General features: G+C 37.7%; 1 protein-coding gene and 1 long non-coding RNA gene across 8 annotated transcripts in view; one reads left to right on the forward strand and one right to left on the reverse strand.

The window, feature by feature from the left end:
* Col4a3 (collagen type IV alpha 3 chain) overlaps positions 1 to 16,195 on the forward strand; it is a 131,617-nt gene extending 115,422 nt beyond the window's left edge. For 2 of the 5 annotated variants that reach the window (XM_046439822.2, XM_046439826.2), the window contains 11 exons: positions 1,972 to 2,157; positions 2,642 to 2,772; positions 5,899 to 5,971; positions 6,805 to 6,876; positions 6,967 to 7,092; positions 7,906 to 8,004; positions 10,168 to 10,380; positions 11,006 to 11,183; positions 11,299 to 11,413; positions 12,458 to 12,630; positions 13,247 to 16,195. In XM_046439822.2, coding sequence (XP_046295778.1) covers positions 1,972 to 2,157; positions 2,642 to 2,772; positions 5,899 to 5,971; positions 6,805 to 6,876; positions 6,967 to 7,092; positions 7,906 to 8,004; positions 10,168 to 10,380; positions 11,006 to 11,183; positions 11,299 to 11,413; positions 12,458 to 12,630; positions 13,247 to 13,331 — 1,451 coding nt within the window. In that variant the 3' untranslated portion in view covers positions 13,332 to 16,195. The other 3 variants (XM_046439823.2, XM_046439824.2, XM_046439825.2) reach the window with 3 other exon arrangements.
* Positions 1,914 to 22,306, reverse strand: LOC124089647 (uncharacterized). Of its 3 annotated transcripts, none has more exons than XR_009226303.1 (5): positions 22,083 to 22,306; positions 17,844 to 17,913; positions 11,944 to 12,172; positions 8,525 to 8,636; positions 1,914 to 2,325 (listed from the first exon to the last, which is right to left on the reverse strand). It is a non-coding gene; the product is annotated as an uncharacterized LOC124089647 (long non-coding RNA). The 3 variants fall into 3 exon arrangements; XR_009226302.1 differs by having other exon boundaries at positions 1,915 to 2,325; positions 22,141 to 22,306; XR_006850822.2 differs by lacking the exons at positions 1,914 to 2,325; positions 8,525 to 8,636 and having other exon boundaries at positions 11,913 to 12,172; positions 22,141 to 22,306.
* Positions 22,307 to 22,317: the final 11 nt, after the last annotated feature.

Genomic DNA, 22,317 nt, shown 5'->3' on the forward strand with positions numbered 1-22,317 from the left:
CTCATGCTATTGCTATCTAGTTACTCTTTCAATGACTCAAACATGGCAATTTACCAAACATATCATTCAAAGTAAATACACATTTTTGTTGTTTGACAGACTGCAAGTCTGCATTCTCGTGCCGGTGTCTTACAAGATAGGCACCTGCTTTTAGCTCCATTTATTTATTTATTATTTGGTGCTGGGGATTGAACTCAGGGCTTCACACATGCCAGGCAAGCACTCATCACTGAACCACATCCCCAAGAGAATTATCAGACTATTACACACATTTTCTTTTCAGCCTTTGGTCCTATGCACAGGAGTATTTCATTAACAAAGAGGCCTAGACCCACTGAAAGCCTCAGCTCTTGCTGCTGAGAGAACCAACAGAGAGGAGCCCAAAGCTATTGAGAATCTTACAGGGACAGGAACTGTTCCTTGACCCAAGATTTCAATATGAAAGTAGAAAAGAGCTGGTCTTTCTCCCTTTGCTTCTTGATGATTGATTGTCCTTTTGGTTGAGCTCAGTATTTCTGTGTGTTCCAGACCCCTCTTGCCCCAAGACCATGAAGCCCTCCCCTATTCATTGTCTACTTCCAGAATTGTGCAGAAAAAAAGGAAACTTTCTTTTCATATTTTTAGGCTAAGCTCAAAATCTAATCTTTTGGAGTGAAAAAAATTATAGCATTTCATTACAAGTAAAATGTGATATAAAATGACCATACAATAGGTAAAAATGCCTTTAAAATAAAAAAGTGTAACTAACTGATGATGTACCTCAGTCCCTCCGGGTAACTGAATATGGAGAGTTAATTGAGACTTGGAAGGCACGAATCCATTCAAGTTGATCCTTCAAATCCTAAGAAGAAATCATATTGCAGAACAAGGACTTCTTTTAATGATCATAGAATGTACAACCCAAGCATCTGGATGCTTCAAATCATTGCCATACAAATATAGCATCACGGAGCTCAAAATGAGCCAAAGTCATCTAAATACTTTCTCTGAAAAGCACAAATTACAGGCTAAAAAGCTAAAGGATGTGGATAGACATGGGCCTAGATATTTAACATTCATCAATTTTATTTTCATCATAACTCTTAAGTCTTTGACACATAATCATGTCCCAGGCTCTCACTCTGAGCTGCCAGCCTCACCTTCACTAGTCCCCATCTTTCCTCGTGTTTGTCTGCTATTTTCATGCCATTTACTCTCTCAAGAGATGGGAGAGAGAAAAGCGAGATTATTTGCAGTTTGTACATTTTTCATCCATGAATGTCAAAGCACAATCTCTTAAAGATTTTCTGATATGAAAGTGAACAAGTTAGTGTTAAGTTGTGACTTTGGGGGAGCTTTTCTTTGATAAATCCAAACCTCTTGCTGAATTTGAACCTCCCAGACTAAGTGTTCTCATTTTGAGGAAGAATTAACCAGAAGACATAACAGGGACTGTAGCTCTGCTGCTCCTTCACCTGGGTCTAGCTGGACAGTACTCCAAATGCGCATATCAGTACCATGAAATTAACTTTTAATGCTCTATTGAATTATCAGTAACAGAACAATGTCATTGGAATCACAGTCCATCAGATAATAATAGATGTGGCTTACATTCATATAACACTTCAGAGTTTATACCATGTTTTTTTGTCTGTATATTATCTCACTTGATCTTTGGAGAACTGTCCTGAGACAGGTATTAATTTCTCTTTTAAAACAATCTGACAGAGACTTTTAATATGAAGTAAATTTGCTAGGATCGAACTGCCAGTTGAAGGAAGAACTGTAGACCCATATTTCATTTATCAGCCTATTTAAAAAAAAAAAAAAAAAAAAAAAAATATATATATATATATATATATATATATATATATATATATAAAATGACTCTGGTACTCTCACACGAAGTATCTACCTTACTGAAGATAACCAAAACCTGCAAGTCCAGTTACAGAAGCATAACAGAAACTTACCATGTCTTCTTGTTTGCAGGTGCCAAAGGAGACAGGGGAGCCCCTGGTTGGCCCGGCCTCCCTGGCAGGAAGGGAACAATGGGAGATGTTGGGCCTCGAGGACCCATGGGCATAACAGGACCCCCAGGGCCACCAGGTCGGCCTGGGACCATCATCCCTGGCCAAAAAGGAAATCGAGGTCCACCAGGTTCAAGAGGATATCCAGGTAGAGGGTTTACTTTTAAGCTAGATAGATTGAAAGTCACATTTGACATCTGAAGTTCTCATCCTCTTTGTGGGACTTCATTGCTTCCTTTTGCCTCTGGCCTCCATTCTCCCTGGATCCACGGTTCTCACAGCTGTTAGACTGGTGATGGTGCTGAGGTAGGGCAGCCTGCTTGAAAGATTAGCAAGTACAAATCAATGATCCTGAAAGAGACACCTATATTTATTGAGCTTCTATTACAGATCAGGTCTAGGGCCCAGGCACAATAATAGACTGCCTGTATGGAGAAGCTATTCCTAACTGTACTGGGTGCTTTACTGGCATTATCTTATTCTGTCTTTACCCCGGTACCATCACACACAGCAGAGGAAAGGATGTTTGCAAGGATAAGGTTCAGGGTTTGCACTTTATTGGAAAAAAAATCTCTGATAGAACTTTCTAGGATCTCTTACTGGCAATAATGACAGGTTCTTTGTGAATTTAGGTGATCCAGGTCCCCCCGGACCTCCAGGGAGTCATGTAAAATGCATAAAAGGTGACAAAGGATTTATGGGCCAGCCTGGCCCAAAGGGTCTACCTGGATCTATAGGTGATATAGGGCCACCAAGTCATCCGGTGAGTATGGAAAATTCTTTTGACTTATTACTAATGCAATATTGACTTATGACTGTTGTTATATTGCAAGTAGAGTGCATATTGTCAATATTTATATTTGCTCCTTGTTAATCCAAAAGTATTATTTTACTCTTGTGAACCATTTGCCAGGATCAGATGCACCTGGAGGCAACACAAGTTTAGCATTTGTGATGCATCTGTGCTGTGCCCCTAAGAACAAGGATTCAGAAAATCAAAGAATCCTAAGAGTTAGGAAGATCTGGCCCCTAAAAAGCCTCTAAAACTTTGGTCTCTCTGGAAATCACCTCTACAGCATTCCTAACCCTTGCTTAATTAACCTCTGAACAATTCCAGTGGACAAAAGCACCCAGTTTAAAATCATCCAAAATGACATCATGTTCCCCTCTACAATAGGCTTTCCAACCAATCTGTGCTATCCTGTTTATTATCTCCCCATCACATACTTCCAACATTTCTAAATAGCTACCATTTTTTCCCAATTATTTTCTACACAGATAAATACTTGAATTTTTCAAATCAGTCAAACTGCTGATCAACCTCGCCTCTATTCTGAGTACACCCTAGTTTGTCAATATCTCCCTTTAAAAAAATGTGGTCCCTGGGAAGAAAGCCCTCTGGAAGGAATATCTCCATGAGTGGCTAAAATAGGGAAGCATCTCACCATCCTGAACACCACTATCTTGGGAATCCAACCCAAAACCTTGCATGGGCCTTTTGGCTGCCCATTACCATGTTGTCACTCATTGAACTTATGGTCAGTTGAGCTTATGTGCCTTTTCCTCATGAACTGCTACTACATTTGCTCCATGTCTCGCTTTGTGTTGTTGATATTTGTGACTTATGTGCAGGACTTTTACATTTACCTTTTGGGGATGCCATCCTATTTATTTAGGCCTACCCATGCTCCCAGCCCAAATCTTTCAACGTGGCGTCTCCCTCAATGCCCTCTGCCTCTTCCCCCAGTGTTCTCTTAGTAACATATTCAATATGCTGATTCCTTTGTGTATGCATGTCTCTTGGAAACATGTAGGACAGGAAGTGTAGCTTGACAATCTATAGAGCGTCTACCCTGTGCTGATCGAACAATAAATGCACACAGTCCTCTGCCCCGGAGGAGCCTGCAATAAGGTGAAGAAGACAGACACAAACAGTTTGCTGAGAGGAATGAGGGAGGGCTGAGGGAGCATGGGAGAGTGTTTCGTCCCTCCTGTGAAGGGAAGGTGCTTGGGAAGCGTTACTCCTGGCCTGAGTCTGAAAATATGCATAGCAGTCATCCAGAAAAACAAGATAAGTAAAGGTGGGAGCCTGGAGGAGGAGCTTTCGGAGCAGAGATGATGAGTGTGTGTGAGCGACAGGGCACACAACTCAGTCACTGGAGGCTGTGGTAGGGGTGAGACACATCAGGAGGAGATGCAGGGCTAAGCAGAGGTCAGTCACGGGGGTCCAGTTTTCTAGACTAAGAAGCAAGACATCATTTGTTTATTCTAAAAGCATTGACAGAGCAGCTCTGTGTGCCTGGAGTCCTCTCTACAAGTTAGAATTAATTCCTTAGTTAACTGCCTTCTGATCTGGCCATTCACCAAGCCTTAAATCCATCCTGGTTGCCCTGTGCAGCATTTCCACACACAGACATGACACAGATACCGGTGCTTTGACAGTTTATAGGAAAAAACAGATCCTCAGTGCTTTAACTCCGATTGCCTCTTCCTCTATCCTCATCAGTGGCAAATTTAGAGATACTTTGGCAAGACCATTGTCAGGAATCAAGTTAAACTCTCTTCGGTTCTCTTGGTATTTAGGTTCTAGAATCTACCTTTTAATTTTGAAAAAATGAGGTATCTATCTCTTTCCAGTCTGTAGGTGCTTCTCATGTTCTCCTTAATGCTTTGAAAATTGTCAGCACTGATCCTATGATGGCATCTAAGTTCTTCCAGGGACACTGGGAGATAGAAAGACTGGTTTATAAAGTGTTCTCACATTTCAATCCCCTAGTGGTTTCGTGGCCAAAAGCTTCTACATTTGCAATTGAAAGATAATTCTTCTTGACGGGTGTCTTGACTGACCCCTAACAGTTCTCTCTTTGCACAGAGCAGTTCCCTCCTACACCAGGGCTTGTCCTGGCACCAGGCCCTCCTTAGTTCCCCTGGCTCAAGATAATAAGCAGATATCTGAAGATAGAAAGTCCTTGAACAGATGGCTGTCTTTCCTCTCCCTCCTCTTGTAGCCTTGCACTACCTCATCCAAGCAATCGGACCACTTCTTGGCCCTTTGGCTTCTTAACAATAGGACTATCCTTTCTTTGCTCTTGTTCCTTCACCAACAGTTGGCTCAAAGGCAAGTTTTGTTATTTTTTACATATTTCATGACTTTCAGCTCATTATTCTCAACAATAGCATTCTGTCCAATTCCTGTGGACAATTTGAGAGTAGATTTAATATACACTTTGACATATAGCTCAGAAGCCCTGCTCATCTCCCCTTGTGTGGCCTCACTTGAGTATCTCATGGCCTCAGGAGCAATAGTGGGAGCTTCATATGGTGGGAGCTGCCCTCTTAGGTCATGTGTCCCAGCCAAATGTATCTGTCAAGAGCTTTCTCCCGTTCCTCTACCATCTTTGGACACTTCCCTTCTATCACTCTCACCAGGAGGAGTTTCTACCTCCACAGCCTAGTAGAATGATGCCCAACAACAGCACCATCATCTTTACAACCATTACAAGTGCAGATATTGATTCTCATTCTGGTGGTCTAGTGCTTATTCTTCCTAAAAGATCCCCCCATCCTGAGCAAACTCAATCAGGATATAAAATATCTAATTGTATTCAATACTAAAAAAACATACAATAACATTAGAAAGTATGTTTGATCGTGGACTTAAAGGAAATTTTTATTTCTTTTAAAAAAAATAACAGTCCTAAGGAGAGGTCTAGGTGACAGAGTTATAGATAGGTAAAACACTGGACTGGATGGTAAAATATGTCTGTCAACTTTAACTCATTCTCATCAAACATAATGTTACATTCTTTTTTTTGCTTAAAAAAATGCCATGAGTATCATAATTTTTAAAATTTATCTGTGGTTTTGCTCCCTTCTTTTTGAAATATAGGGAGCACCAGGTACCCCAGGTCTTCCAGGGCTCAGAGGTGATCCTGGGTTCCGTGGATTTCCAGGCATAAAAGGTACTGTTTTTGTGCACTGCTCTTTATATACAAATACAATTTTTCACATTTAGAGCACACAAATGTTTGTTGCACTCCTGTGAACACCACAGACAGTGAGCATCAGTACAATTAGGACCCTAGCATGCATAAAGACTCCACTGGCACCCAAGCCCAAGGGACTTAAAAATTAGAACTATAATTTAAGGATGGAAATGATAGAAAAGCTTAAAACAGAACTAAAGTTTAAAGTTACCTTTTAGGGTATTGATATGTGTCTGGATGAGCAAAGGGGAGCTTCATCAATATTAATAGTACTGTTTTCTAGCTGTTTACCATATGTGCTTATTATTTTCATAATTTCAAAAAGTTGAAAAATCTCAAAGACTTGGAAAAATAAGAAAATTTTTATATGCAGATTTATACACTTGTTCTTCTGGGTCGTGTGTGTGTGTGTGTGTCTGTGTGTGTGTGTTTGAATGGAGTACTGGTACTGGGGATAGAGCCAAGGACCTCATGCATGGTAGGCAAGTGCTTTACCCCTGAGCTACATCCTCATCCTCCCAAATATCTGAAATTATAGGTGTGCAACACAGCACCCAACTAAAATACAAGTTCTAAATGCCGACTTTGGGGCATATATTTTATAGAATGAGGAACATGACTGATTATGTACAAATGGAATGCCAAAACCATGTGAACATATTTAAGGAACATATTTAAGTTGTGGCCATCACCATATTGTGCCATAAAACTCTAATTATAACTTCCAGAATTTATCCTTAGAACCAGGAAATCAGTTGTCCTGTATGGCATCATTCTTTTTCTTCTTCTTCTTTTTTTTTTTTTTTAAGGAGAAAAGGGTGATCCAGGATTTCAGGGATCAATTGGACCTCCAGGGCCAATTGGGCCGAAAGGACCACCCGGTAAATATATCTCCATACAATTTACTGCTCTCCATGAAAAAAGGGTGACTCATCCACAAAGCCCTCTTCTTATTGCTTTTATATCAATAGGTGTCCGTGGAGATCCTGGCACACTTAAGATCATCTCCCTTCCAGGAAGCCCAGGGCCACCAGGCCCACCTGGACCACCAGGGATGCAAGGAGAACCTGGGCCAGTGGGATCACCAGGAAACCCAGGTGTGGACCTGGCAGCAGTGACTAGGATCTCTAGGAAATGATTGAACCATGATACCTGTAAAGCACTTTGGAGGCAAATGATACAACTTCACAGAAAACTTTAAACATTGTAGTGGGCTTTTTTGTAATCAGTTTTAGGACTGAGTTCAATTACCCTTGACTAGCAAATAAAAATCCTTAGAATCTATTGGAAACTGATGTATATAGTATAAACTTGGGCCCTCTTTGTTAAGATAAAGAAGGCATTACGTCTATCTCCTCTGACAGCTGTCAACCTTGGAGCTCTATTTTGAAATGACTGCCTAAATATACCCAAGTTCTATGGATTTAAACTTTTCTAACACTTTGTACAGCAAAGTGTTAGGAAAAATGACTTTAAAATCTTTTAAAAATATTTGTGTTTGGAAATTGAACTAATCCCTTTACATATACTTAGCATATTATAATAGACTTCCAAAAGGAACTATCATGCTGTAAATGTTTGTGAATCACATGGGAGATGAGAGATATTTCCTATTAGTTTGATCAATACATGGGCATAGTCAATTCTGGAATAGAATAAATCAAAATGGCAGCACAATTTTAAACTTCTATATTGATATACTAATAATTCATTTTAGGGTCTTTTGTGAGGGAGGCAGAGGTAACAAGTTGGATGAGCAACCATTCCACTTTGCCCAGGATGGAGGGTCATCCTGGAATGCTGGACATTCACTGCTGAAACTGAGGAAATCCCAGGTTAATGGGGATGGTTGACCACCTGACCTTTTATCCTGACATTATGAAATGAAGGTACTGTTGTTTTTTGCCTAGGACCCTGTGGACCAAGAGGCAAACCTGGAAAGGATGGAAAACCAGGAATTCCTGGACCAGCTGGAGAAAAAGGCCACAAAGGCCACAAAGGAGAGCAAGGTAAACAAATACCCAGTTGATTCCTTTGTTGATAGCGTGCTGTTTCAGTATAAAAGGGGGTCTTGTCTGAATATGTGAGTATAAGGGTAATCTAGGTCTTTCAGTTTGTTTTGTTCAGATTAGACCAAAGATCAACAGCTTGTGTGGAAGAAGACGGGAAATTAAGAATTACTGGAATACACTAGTTTTCTTACCTTGGGCATATATACTTTAAACTTTCAGCCTGATGTACAACTTAGACTCAGGGCAGATAGAATTAATGAAGCTCTAGTGGATGTTCCATTTTTAGAAAGGCCAATATTTTTAAATTACTTATAAGAGTTGGTAGTTAATAACTACTTATAGCAGTGTTATATGAATATAAAGTTAGGAAAATATTATCTTGAGATGAACAGTAGAGCAATTTAGTTTTCTTATTTAGGAATGTCATCTTTTAACTACACCATTGTGAATATCACTTGCATCAGTCAACCTTAGGCATTGTGACCAACTTGGAGGAGGAATTTTATTTTGTGCTCACAGTTTCAGAGATTCAGACCATAGTCAGTCAACTCCATTGCTTTGGGCCCAAGATGAGGCAGAACATCATGGTGGAAGAGTGGCAACCGAGGAAGCTGCTCAGCTCATGCCAGCTGGGAAGAAGATAGAGTGTTAGAGTTCAGGAAGAGAGCCACAGTGAAAATGCATCCTTCCAGGACAAATCCCCAGTGACCCACCTCCTCCTTCCATACCCCACCTGCCCACACTTATCGCCCAGTCAAGTCCATTCAAGCTAGGATGGACTACTTAGGTTATAGAGCTTACAGTCCAATCATGTCACCTTTGAATATCTCTTCATTAACCAAAACCATTTCATCACTCAACAATTCTTTTGTGTGTCCTGAAAAGGGGCCTCTTAAATATGTCTGAATAGAAGCTATATATGTCAGTTCATAACCTGGATCTAAATCTACCTTCTGTAAAAGTTTCAAAGTATCCCTTTGGAAAATACCAACATGTCCCAATCTTATATTTTTAGGATTGCTGACTTTGTTAAAGTAAGAAAAACTTCTACATGTGATTTCCCAGTTTATTTATATGTACATATGCCCAGATATAATAAAGACTAGAAACTTAAATCCTAAAAATTCAAATATTATGCTATTAATATTAACTTCATAGTTACCTTTGATTTAGTATTCTCACAAGTGCTCAGTATTGTTAAATTTTACATTTTCCTCACAGTGTGTTTTCAAAGAGGTAAAAAACAAAGCCCTAATTAATAATTCTATTAATTTATAAACTATAATGATAAAGGCAGGGTTTCTGAATGGGGCACCAGCAAGAACAACGGTACTACAATACAAATTATGGTGAGAATTATTATAAGAAGACACAGTCCAATGCTATGGATGCCTCATAACACTGATAAACTGATAGACTTGGCCCCTTACTTGGAGGTACAGAATAGCCTTAGATACCATGCACTGGTAGAGAAGCTAATCTCCTGCCCTGCTTCAGCTAATCACATTACAACTCCCATGCAGATATTGGAAGGTGTTTTTGCTTGGGACTAATTATATCCCCTTGTGAATGAGAGTAGGGGTTAGGGATAGTAAAGAATGTGTGCCTCTCCTATATTAAAACTGTGGCAATTGTGGATTTTTAAAGTAATACATGAGAATTTTTTGCCTTACTAATGGATCAGAAAGTTTATTGAAGTTTTGCACCTTTAAAAATAAATTTCAGTATTTTCTATAACTGTTTATTGAATTTATCCACAGCATTAAGTAATTTCTTAGTATCTACTTGAACACACTTTCTAATTATAGATATTTTCTTTCTTTTCCCTCACATTGTAGGAGGACCCATACATATTTGTTCATAAAAGATGTGCATACACCTTCCACATACAGGCCATTGTGTGCTAGGCATCACAAGGGAATTCAGAGATAAAGAAGACCTGATCTCAAAAAACTCATGATAATACACACAAATATCAATAATAAGAGGACTTTATGACTAACTGGTTAACATTTAATGATATTGCTTGGTCATTTTATAACTAGGATTCCTTTCTATATTTGAAGCTTAACAGAGACACAAAAGCATTTAAATTAGTACTTCAGAAAACAATTCTGAGATTCTCTTTGTGTTGCAACATTTATAATGTGGTTTTTAAAGGACCGCCTGGATCAGATGGGTTACCGGGTTTGAAGGGAAAACCTGGAGACATTGGCTTGCTTGCAACAGAGACAAGAAGGAGGGGCTTTGTCTTCACCCGTCACAGTCAAGCAACAGTGATCCCTGCATGTCCAGAAGGGACAGAGCCACTCTACAGTGGGTTTTCTCTTCTCTTTGTACAAGGAAATGAGCAAGCCCATGGACAAGACCTTGGTAATGTTCTGGTCAGAGTTTCCAGTTGTTTTGCTCCATATGTAGATTGCAAACTTTTTAGTTTGGGGTGCTTCCTCTGAAGATAAGTAAAAACAACCTCAAGTGTCTTCCAGTACATTTTAAAGAGAGCAACTGGCTTGGAGTCTAAGTTGCATTCTGGTATGTAAAATGCTAGAAGGAGTCAAACCTGTCAGGTTCAATTAAAAACATTTTCACTTAAAACATCTGTCTTCTTCTTATTATTATTATTTTTAATTTGTTCTAATTGGGTATATCTGTCTTCTTTTTAATCCCCAAATGATATTTTCTAAGAAAATTTTATGTGACTATTAGTTGTTCTGAGTAACTAAAACTATTTGAAGCAAAGACATTGCTTTAACCAAACTACACCAGCCCACAAGTTCTAGACTGATAAGAAGGGACCATAGGAAGTATTAAGGATGGGAATAGAAGGATTTGTTTGCCTGCTGGGTTTTTATTTCCATCATGACTAAAACTTATCAATATGACATTTTACAAATAACTAGCTTGTGTTGTCTTTGATCAGTCTGCCTCTCTGTTTTAATAGAATAATCTTAATTTAATAGAATAATCTTAACTGATATTCAGTTCCATATTGTATTAGGGACTCTTGGGAGCTGCCTACAGCGATTTACCACCATGCCATTCTTATTCTGTAATGTCGATGAAGTATGTAATTTTGCATCTCGGAATGATTATTCATACTGGCTGTCAACACCAGCTCTGATGCCAATGGACATGGCTCCAATTACTGGAAGAGCCCTGGAGACTTTTATTAGCAGGTAAAAATCCAGTCCCTTAATTTGGCAATGGGACTAAATGAATTGCATTGCTTGTAATGGAATGAAACATTGCAGAAAGCGGCAATGCCAGCACAATGTTGATTTCGTGTTACAGATGCACCGTCTGTGAAGGTCCTGCGATGACCATAGCTGTTCACAGCCAAACCACCACCATACCCCCATGTCCCCATGGCTGGGTTTCCCTCTGGAAAGGATTTTCTTTTATCATGGTAAGGAGAAAAGGAACAGCAAAACTATAGTAAAGATTCCCTGCAGAATGTTACATTGTACTGGGTGAAATACTTGGGTGAAATACATACAGTCTCCACAATGGACACTGCCTGAAACTGTATGCAAGATGCCACAGATATTTGACAGTTTACAAATATACTCTTTAAAAACAAAACAGTGTTACCTGTGCTGAGTAAAGAAGTGTTGAAAAAAATAGACTTCTCAAGACACAATATTTAGATTAATAGCAACTACCCTGTATTGTTAGGGACTATCTTTTTGTCTATTTGTGTATATGTGTGACAGTTCCTATATATATCCTCTAAAATCCTAATGATAACCCTGAAAGGTAGTTTGTATCATCTACAGTTCACAAATAAGAATGAAGTAATTTCCTCAGGGTCCCATGACTATGATCGCTTTGCCCATTAATAATCTGTAATTGTTCATGACATGTTCTCCCCCGTCTTTGCTCACAGTCATCTATTCATTCACTCATTAATTCAAAAAAATTTTTATTGAACACTACCATGTGCCATGACTATCCTAGGCGCTAGAAATATCAGGAGCCAAAGTTTCTGCTCTCACAAAGCTTATATCCTGGTGATGAAGACACGCAATAGGCAAACAGACAAAATCCCAATAATGGCAGCAGAAGTCCAGTTGACAACAGGTACTATGGAGGAAATCCGGCAAGGTAATGTCAGAGGTCAGATGAGGTCAAGGATAGCCTTCCTGAGGTCACCTGTATGCAGATGCTGGAAGAACAAAAAAAAAAAAAAAAAAAAAAAAGGCCATCAGACATAGGGAAGGAGTGTTCCAGGAAGAAGAAACAGCTTTTCCTTCTTTCTGATGACTATATCACAACCTGAAACATGGCTAGAATACTAGCAAATCTGGATAAAGAAGTACAAGAGGTTTAATCCACTTTTTATGGTTCGTTTCCCTGCAGTTTATATTAATCCCCACCCTCCAAAAAAAGTAGAGAACTGAACATTTGAACATCAATGGACAGAGATTTTATTCAGATTTTATTGTGATAGTTCACAAGCGCAGGTTCTGAGGGCGCTGGGCAAGCGCTGGCATCCCCTGGCTCCTGCTTGGAGGAATTCCGAGCCAGTCCATTTATAGAATGTCATGGAAGAGGAACGTGCAACTACTATTCAAATTCCTACAGTTTCTGGTTGGCTTCGTTAAACCCAGAAAGAATGTTCAGGTAACTATTCAACATTAAGCTTCATCAACTCAATTGCAGAACTCCAAAGTTGTTCCATTAGCTTTTCTTTACCTATGTATTGATGTTCTCACATTTAATTCCCCACTCTATGCCAATATAAAACCTGTTTATCTTGGCACTCCCCTAGTTTATAAGTGTTTTGAAGTTAACAAGTCACTACAGCTTTGAACTACAGACAAATATGGGATTTTTACTATCACTCAACATAGTATTTATATATGAATATATAATAAATTAACAAATAAAGCCACTAAATGATCTGCTGTACTGTATTAGAAGACTTGTGAATAATACAGATTATTTAAGGGGTGGGAACAGTTTTTAAAAGAAAAAAAAAAGATTATCTTGTAAATTTGCATCAAGGCCAATGTTTCCTGAGTGCTGCTGAAATACAACTTAAATTATAAAATGCTGATATATATGTATGTGTGTGTGTCTATGTATATCTTTCCAGAAATTTACCTCTTCTATAAAAAATGTTCTTGTAATAAATTTAGAATAGGTATATTAATAAAATTCATATCCAGCAAATATTCCCTTTTTTACTATAATTTAATGAGGTTTTTTTGTTGCCACTGCTGTGTTTTTATTTCAGAAAACCTATGCCATCAACTGTGAAAGCTGGAGAGTTAGAAAAAATAATAAGCCGCTGTCAGGTGTGCATGAAGAAAGGACACTGAAGAAGTAAAAGAAATGGAACTGCTGGGTTTTTTTTCTCCCACATAACAAAGTAATGACTTGGAACAGAAATTTATTTAGGATTTTTCTCTCACCAAACAATATCAGTTTATGAAGACTAAGTAGTACAGTTTCTATTTGTTTCTCCACACAACAAAGTTAGTTCTGTGATCCTGGTCTCTAAAATTGTATTGTTTCAAAGTTTCCTCTGGTAAGGCAACAACCTGTCACAAATTATCAATGAAATGGCATTCCATCCCAGACCGCTATCTAAGTGGTGGGTGTATAGAGCTGGAATGCTCAAGAAAAGAGATATTTGTTCTCTCCTCTTCCAGTCTTTGAGGCTGAGGGAGGCTAATGCAGTCTTAGATTGCCCTGCCACCTCCTTCCTGAAACAAGAGGAGAAGGAGAGAGGGTCACGTGGAACAATGGAGCATCATGAACAGAACTGGACTTTCCGACCTGTGGAGCAGCCTATGGCCTGAGGGAACACAGGCTTAAACTGATGAAGTTCATGACTTTTCCAGGACCCTTTCAAATATACCCCAAACTAAGGCCAAAGAGGATTTCCCTGAATGGAATCATAACAGCCTTGGTCTTATTTTATATTTCTTTGAAGATTTGTTTATTCATTGAATTCATCTGTCAATATAGGCTGCCTGTATTCAAAGTAGATAAGATGTTCACACTTAGTGAATTAACTTTAATAGGACACAGCTACATTTACCCTCAAATGTGTCAACTTTTAACTTCTCTTGTTTAGTGTACCCACAAAAATAATGAGGATACTACTTATTAGATGTGCACTTTATCCCCATCCCTATAAATGCTGGCACATATATAATTGGGTTTGATAGTTCAATAGTTCATGAAAGGTTATGGCATTTGTTGGTTTATCATGCTCAATATTTTTGCTCTAAATATTCCATTATTTGTTTTTTTAGATTTATTCCTTTACTTTTCTAATCCTTTCTTTATAAACAACAAAAAAGTTTTTTTATGTTATACATTCTTACAAACCATATTGAGAGAGACCATTGTGTAAAAACCTTAATGTATAAATTGTATAATTTGGTAGCTGTATGTCTTAAGACTTGTTTTGGTGTGTTGATACATTCCCAGGCTTCCTCAGTTCAACTAAAAGGCATTGTAATCAGCACCAAGCTATGTTCCAGGCACTAAACTAAATTAGAGAAAGAGAAGAGGAAAAGAGGGAGAGAAAAAAGGGGGGAGGGACTGTTTCTGATCTATATCTCAGAAAATGGTAAATTATTGCTTCTCTTAAGAATCTTACACGGGGACTGGGGATGTAGCTCAGAGGTCAAGTGTATGCTCAGCATTCAAACCCAGCACCAAACCAACCAACCAAACAAAAATCTCATATACATGAGTTGTTCTCCCACCTTTTATTCTTCTTTTATTGTTGCTTTTAAATTTCATTATTATAACTCAGAAGGCCTGAGTAAAGTTTTGAAGATAAGATCCCTGCCCAGGGAAAGCCTAGGACCTCCAGCTTCTTTTAGACCCCATAGAAGCTAAGGTCTGAACAACACAAAAAAAGCACTGCTCTACAAAACATTTAAAAAATCATTTGTATGTGCTGATAGCATAGTTCGATAAGTCTTAGGAACCAGGCATCATGAGATAGTTTTGAAGATGTTTCTTGATTCACTAAGGTGGAATCAGTGGTGCTAAAATTTAAATTCAGGCTATTGCTCCAGACTCAACTGCCTTGTAAGGGAAAATGTGACTCTGGAGTACTGATACAGTTTACATCCTTCATTTTTCATATGCTTGCTGTCAAGCCATTTTTACCCCCAAACTGAGACATGCAGGATGTCATTCAGAGTATGTACTTAGATTCACTTACTATTAAGACTTAACCTGCCCTAAAAATATCTTACAGTTTCAACTGTACATAGTGGTGAAAAGGGCTCACTGATCTACATAGGCCAGTAGTTCTCAACGTGTGGCCCCTGGATGGGCAATGTCAGCACTGTCTGGGAACTTGTTACAAATGCAAATCCTAGGTCCATTCTAGACTTGGGAAATCAGAAATTGTGTGGGTATAGGCCAGAAATCTGTGTCTTCACATGCCTTCCATATGATTCTGATGTACTCTAAAGACTGAGAAAAGCTGCTCTAGGCAAACACTCAAGGCACTGGCTATATAGTTGCCTCTTTTAAAAGTCCAAATTCACAGATGACCCAAAAGCAATCTACTTTTGCTCCTAAAACCTCCTGACTGGTGCTAATGGCAAATGCTTGGCACTCACTCAATTGCAAGCTCTATCTCCTCTTGCCCTCTTAACAGTATTTGACTTCTGAGGAAGACAAGTGATGCTAAAACCTTAAATTCCAAGGAAGCTGCATAAACAGCTGTTGTTCAGTCATAATTCTAAGAGTGAGCATTAAAATCCAGCTCATGAATTATTTTCCAAATATTTAGATGTGGCTTAAAAAGTTATGAAGATTTAACTTTGTAGATAAAATGTAAGTAACTTATTTCTTTTAAATTTGGGGCTTCAACTTTGGAATTTCACAGTGTGCTAAAACAACCGATTTCTCAGAGTTCTTTGTTTCTACAAGATAAACATTATTAATTTATTTATAAAAGTATTAAAATGTCTAAATTCGAGTTTTATTGCTAACTTACAAAGATTTTTCTATGTATCAAATGTAACTGCTACTAAACTTAATTTAATATTTACTCTATAACCAAATGGAATATATTTAAAATATATTGAATATTTTATATTGTTATATCCTGACAAAATTACAGTATATTGTAATGTACTAATATTTCTGTAATTATAGCTAAAATATTATTTTATTGTATTGTTAGAATAAAACTGAAAAAATTGTATTTGGCATTTGTTTTTTCAAAATAAAAATAATTTTAGATTGTAAAATTAGATGTGCTCTGTGAAAACAATAGGCAATACAGAAATTATGATGAAGAAGAATATAAAGACCATTATGATCTAATCCTCACCCCAACCCAAGATAACTGTCAAATTAAGGTACATCACCCCTGCTGGATTTTTTCCTATCTATATAATTTTTAAACAAAAATTAGTTAGAAGCATGCTTTATTAGTAGTTTTTTTTTTTTTTTTCCAATTTTGAAGGTTGAACTCAAGGCCTTAGACAAATGCTCTACCACTGAGCCACATCCCCAACCCTCATTTTTTTTTTAACTTAATACATTGTGGACAGATCTTTATATCAGTAGATAAGTACTAATCATTTATATCATGGTACATCATGTGGATATACAACATAAGTCAATAATCCTCAACTTATGGAGACTTAGTTTCATTATAGACATATCATGTCATTCTACATTTGTCCAATCATTCCCTCAGTATAAATCGCAAAAAAAAGAAAATTAAATGTCAGCCCTTTTTATATTAGTGGCTTATTTATTTATTTTTAATTTTTATATGTTCTTTTTAGATATATGTGACAAGAGTGCATTTTGACATATTATACATACATGGAATATAATTTCGCATTCTTGAGGTTGTACATGATGTGGAATTACACTGGTCATGTATTCATATACGAACACAGGAAAGTTATGTCCAATTCATTCTACTCCACAATGTTAGGTCTTTTGTAGATGTAAAAAAAAGGCTCTGTAAAAAGGTTAGCCCTTTTATTTTTAATTTATTTATTTTTTGTACTGGGGATTGAACCCAGGGGTGCTTTAATACTGAACTATATCCCCAGCCCTTCTGCCCTTTTTATTTTATTATTATTATTATTATTTTTTAGAGAGAGAGAGAGAGAATTTTAATATTTATTTTTTAGTTTTCGGCGAACACAACATCTTTGTTTGTATGTGGTGCAGAGGATCGAACACGGGCTGCACGAATGCCAGGTGAGTGCACTACCACTTGAGCCACATCCCCAACTCCCCTGCCCTTTTTATTTTGAGACAAGGTGTCACTAAGTTGCTTAGGGCCTTCCTAACTTGCTGAAGTTGTCCTCAAAGTGTTCTTTTACATCTTTGCATATTGTTTAATTTACATTTTCCATGTTATCACTAAGGCTAAACATGTCATTTTAATTGAGTGAGTGCTTATTAAAAATTTTCTGTGAAAGCCTTAATCATATCTTTGCTCATTTTTCTATTGAAGCTTTTAAGGGATTTTATAAGCCAGTAATTTTGAAAAGCATATAGATTATAGAAATTATGGGTCATATATTTTGATAAATGGTAATGGATACTCCTCATCCAGGAAAACAATTCATAAAATTTCATATGTAGAGATTTGGGAAAAAAAATTGAAATCTCAGAAAAAGGAACTTTCAGGCTGTATTAAATGACAATAAAGATACAACCAAGGAATGAAATGGAATGAAGGGATCCTGGGTAATAATTTTTACAAGACAAAAAAAAATAGTTGAACAAATAAATATCTTAGAAATACTCTCAGTTGTAAGCTAAAAATATGATTTGAAAATTCTTTGGTTAAAAAATGTACAAAAACATTTTAATAAACTCACTTTTTATGGCTGGTAAGTAGAATCAACCTGGTGATCAAGCACATTATCTTTCTCTCTAGTATAAGCCTGTCTGGAAAGGAAAATCAGATCAATCTCTAATGGCAAACTATTATAATAGCAAACTATTAGCGGGGCACTTTCAAAACATTAAAAGTAAGTGCCTCCTCTGGTTCGTGCTATAGGTACTGGAAATTAACAGATAAGCAAACACAGAGGAAGAAGTAATTAATCTTTCATAACCAGGCTAAATATAAACATTCAGATAAATATGTTCCTTCCTCCCCTTTTATTGACTCTATGATTTTTATAAACATGTTGCCATTGCTCCAACTCTTTTTAGAACTACTGCTTTGGAATTATCTTCAATTCCAATTTATGAGCTGAACAAGGAAATATGTCTCATTACTTTATATCTGAGATCTACAACATGCTCAATATGTTTCTATTTTATTGTAAGAGAAAACAAAGACATATCCATGGACAATTATAATACTGGGCAGAATATGTAAGTGCTAGAAGAGACGACAAATAGTGATTCAGGAGGTGGAAACTGCAGCAAATAATTCCTAAAAAAGGGGACACTTTAGGTAATCCTTTAAGGGATGTTAGGATTCTAAGAAGCAGAAGATAATCAGAAGTCAGTTGGCATTCCAAGTGGCAGGAAGAGAATGGATAGCAATAAATGGTTATGAAATAATGAAACAATCTCAGGGAATAATAGTGGTTAAGAACAATATACTATCTGCACACATGTAAATAGAGAGGCACAATAGAGTAAGTCTACGACGTTAGATAGGGCTTAGAACACCAGGTTGAACTTTACTTCACTGATTGGTACTGAAGATTTGGTGAAGATTTTGAGAAAATGAGTGGAATTATTATATAATCTGGAATTAATAATCTGGAAGGTCCAATATGTAGTATATGCTCCTCAATTTATGATGGGGTTATGTCCTGATAAACCTACAGGAAGTTGAAAATACCATTAAATCGAAAATGCATTTAATGCATCCAACCTAGTAAACATGATAGCTTAACCTAGCCTGTCTAATATGCTCAGAACACTTGCATTAGCCTATACTTGAGCAAAATCATCTAAAACAAAGCCTATTTTATAATAAGTATTGGAAATTTCATGTGGTTTATTGCCGAATCTACTGCAAGCACAAACCAGAAAGATATTTTCTAATTGCTAGCCTGGAAAAGATCAAACTCTGAAATTCAAGGAATGGTTTATTACTGAATGCATTTTGCTTTCATACCATCATAAAGCTAAAAAAAATCATAAACTGAACTATCATAAGTTGAGGACTTTATATATACGGTGCTTGTCAGGCTATCTCATACTTTCAAGTTTTTAAAAAATTACTGGATTACTGTTAATAGACTTTTGAACTTGTATAAATCAAAAATTTCTTTCAAACTGGGACTTCAAATATGAGATGTCACAATTTATAAAACTAGGTTCCTTGTTGACTCGATGTCTAGGTAGAATTAGAAAAAGACTGAAGATGTGTAGGCTAGTAAAAAGAGTAAAAACCTAGATGATGGTTAATGGCCTACCAGTAAGAACAGATAAAGCAGATAATTGGCATTGAAGAGAGAATGATCTAAAGCATGGGTTAGGTATTAGACAAGATTCTTCAGAAAAACAAGACCAATAGGGTGGAAACAGGCAGAGAGATTAGATAGATAGATAGATAGATAGATGAGAAGAAACTCATTGTGGGAAATGGCTTATGTGATTTGGAGGTCTAGAAGTCCCATCTGCAAGACAACCGTGGTTGAGTCCAAGTCCAAAAGTCTGAGAACCAGGGTTGCTGATGTGTGGAATGCTCAGTCCAAGGACAAAGGCCTGAGAAACTGGGGTCTACTGGTATAAGTCCTTAAGTACAAAGACCAGAGAATCCAGAATTCCAATGTTCCAGGGCTAGTGAAGATGGGTATCCCAGCTTTGTGTGTGTGTGTGTGTGTGTTTGTGTGTGTGTGTGTGTGAGAGAGAGAGAGAGATGGGGATGGGGAGCAGGGGTGTTCTACTATTCCAGCCTTCAGTAGGGTGGGGAGTACCCATTATATTGGGTGAGGGTGATCTTGTTTATTCAGTCCTCATGCCCTTAGAGGCATACCTGGAACGTTATGCCAGTTATCTGGGTATTCTTTAATCCAATGAAGTTGACACTACAAATTAATTGTCATAACTAACTTAGGAGACAGTAAAAGATAACTTCAGTATTTTGAACTTTATTGACTAGAAAAATAAATCTTGCCATGATGAGGGGGAAAAAGGAATTGAAAAAGTATCTGGATGGAGAAGAGGGAAAAACATTTAGTTTGAAACCCTGTTGAGAACAAAGCTTCAGTAAACACTAAGGCATCAGGATGAGATGAAATGGATGTACTAATTTAGATTTATATACTATGAGGTTGCAAAGACAGTCAATGATGGAATAAATCATAAACAGAAATATCCACATTAATGAGGGAAGAGAAGAAAGACCCAACATGAAGCTGTATCACACAAAAAGAGAGTGTACAGTTTCTAAGCACAGGAGAGAAAATGCAACCTTCCACCCATCCTTAAGAGAATCTACTACCAGAAAGTGTTAGGTACTTTGACATTTTACAACACTCTCATTTAATTTAGCAGAATCGTATTATGTCAGAAGATAAACAATGATCAGTGTTATGGGAGAAGACACTAGGTTTTATAACTCTATCACAATCTTCATTTAAAAGTTATTCAAAAACATTTTTTCTTTGCGGGGAAGCAGGAACAAAAACCAAACTGTAAGTATTGAAGAAGTGGAAAGGTTAATGGAAGTAGTAGGACTCTCATTTAAGGTTTTGATCACAGTTTGCCCAGCTTCTCTACCTTCCCCCAAGATGCTGACTTGGACTGACTCATCATTATTATTGAATCTATTCTTTAAAAAAAAAATGGTTTGCCACTACAGGGTAGCAGAATATAACATTTTGGCATAAAGATTATTTTGAGTCAAAGGCACTTGAGAAAACAGCAGATGCAAACAAGCACTCTGGCCTTCTTCTCTCTTCCTGAAACCAAGAGATAAAACTCCCACATGAAGGGTGACTTCCTTGTACTGGGAAGACATCTTTATCGTCAGAGTCAGGGCGTCAAGGCTGAGAAAATGAGTACAAACCAACCTTGTTAAACTAGCTGTTATCTGCCCAGTCAGTTCTCCACAGTCAGCTGCCCTGGCCCACACTCTTTTTGTCTTCTCACATTTTCACAATTTACTATTCTTTGTTTGACCCAGTATATAAGATTTGGACCATAACTGCTTCCTTGGGTTTTCATTTTTCTAGTGACAACTCCAGTAAAAATTACTAAACAAAATCTGTATGCTTTCTTTCTCTTATCTGTTTTTTGTCAATTTGATTATTAGGCCCAGCTGAGACGCAAAGAGGAAATTTAACCTTCCTTATACCAATATTAAGATGGGGCCCAAGAACACAATTTGGAAAGCTACCCAAGTTATTTTAAAGACTGGTAACCTCTCTGATTCTAGAAAAGTACATCACTCATGTGTAAACAGTATTCCCACGGTAATTTCAGGGCAAGGATGAGGGACTTGGTTCCACAACCCCCACAGATAGATAAATCCGTAGATGGTCCAGTCCTTTATAAAATGGTATAGCTTTTGCATATAACCTACCCGCATCCTTCCATATACTTTAAATAAGTATTAGACTATGTATAATACCTAATACGATGTAAACAGTTGTCAAAGTCTACTGTTTAGGCAGACTTACAAGGCCGTGGGGAGTCTGTACATGTTTAATGCAGATATACATGTTTTCCATCTAAGGTTGGTTAAATCCAAAGATAAACAGCCATAAATGCGGAGGACCATCCCGTTCTTCACTATCGAGGCCTACACAGTGTTTCTTGGCTTGGCGTCACTTTGTCCTTAGGTTAGTGAGCACCACTCTCGGTATGCAGCTCTGGACCCCAAAGTTCCAGAAGGAAGTGTTAGAAATTAGGTGGGAGGGAGCTCCCAGGAAGCTAAACAATGCTGCGAACCACCATGAGACCTAACTGAACTTCCCCCTTCCCAGGGTCCTTCGCTGGAGGGCTTAGAGAGTAATCAAAACCAAAGTGCTTAAGAATCATTCCCAGAGTTGTTTAAATATGCAGACTCTTGGGCTTCGCACCAAAGACATTTTGACGCAGGTGGTCTGAAAAGCTGTTATCTTAACCGGATTCCAAAGGTTTACCTTGTAAACTAAGATCACGCACGCTAATTAGCGCTAACCGTGGATCAAATTTAAGTACCTCCAACGTTACTTGAGGTGGGCGTATTTTGCCCACAACAAAGATGTCTCTCTATCGCCGTCCTGCAGGTCCCCACTCCTGTGCGTGAGCTGTACGTCCGCCCTTTCCCGCATCACATGACCAGAAACCTGCTTCCTCTACGGCTCCTGAAAGGGGCCAGTCCTGGCCGTTCTCGCG

Source organism: Marmota monax, unplaced genomic scaffold (assembly GCF_021218885.2).
Source record: "Marmota monax isolate L192 unplaced genomic scaffold, Marmota_monax_Labrador192_F-V1.1 WCK01_AAM20220418_F8-fsc00041, whole genome shotgun sequence".
NCBI classification, from domain to species: Eukaryota; Metazoa; Chordata; class Mammalia; order Rodentia; family Sciuridae; genus Marmota; species Marmota monax.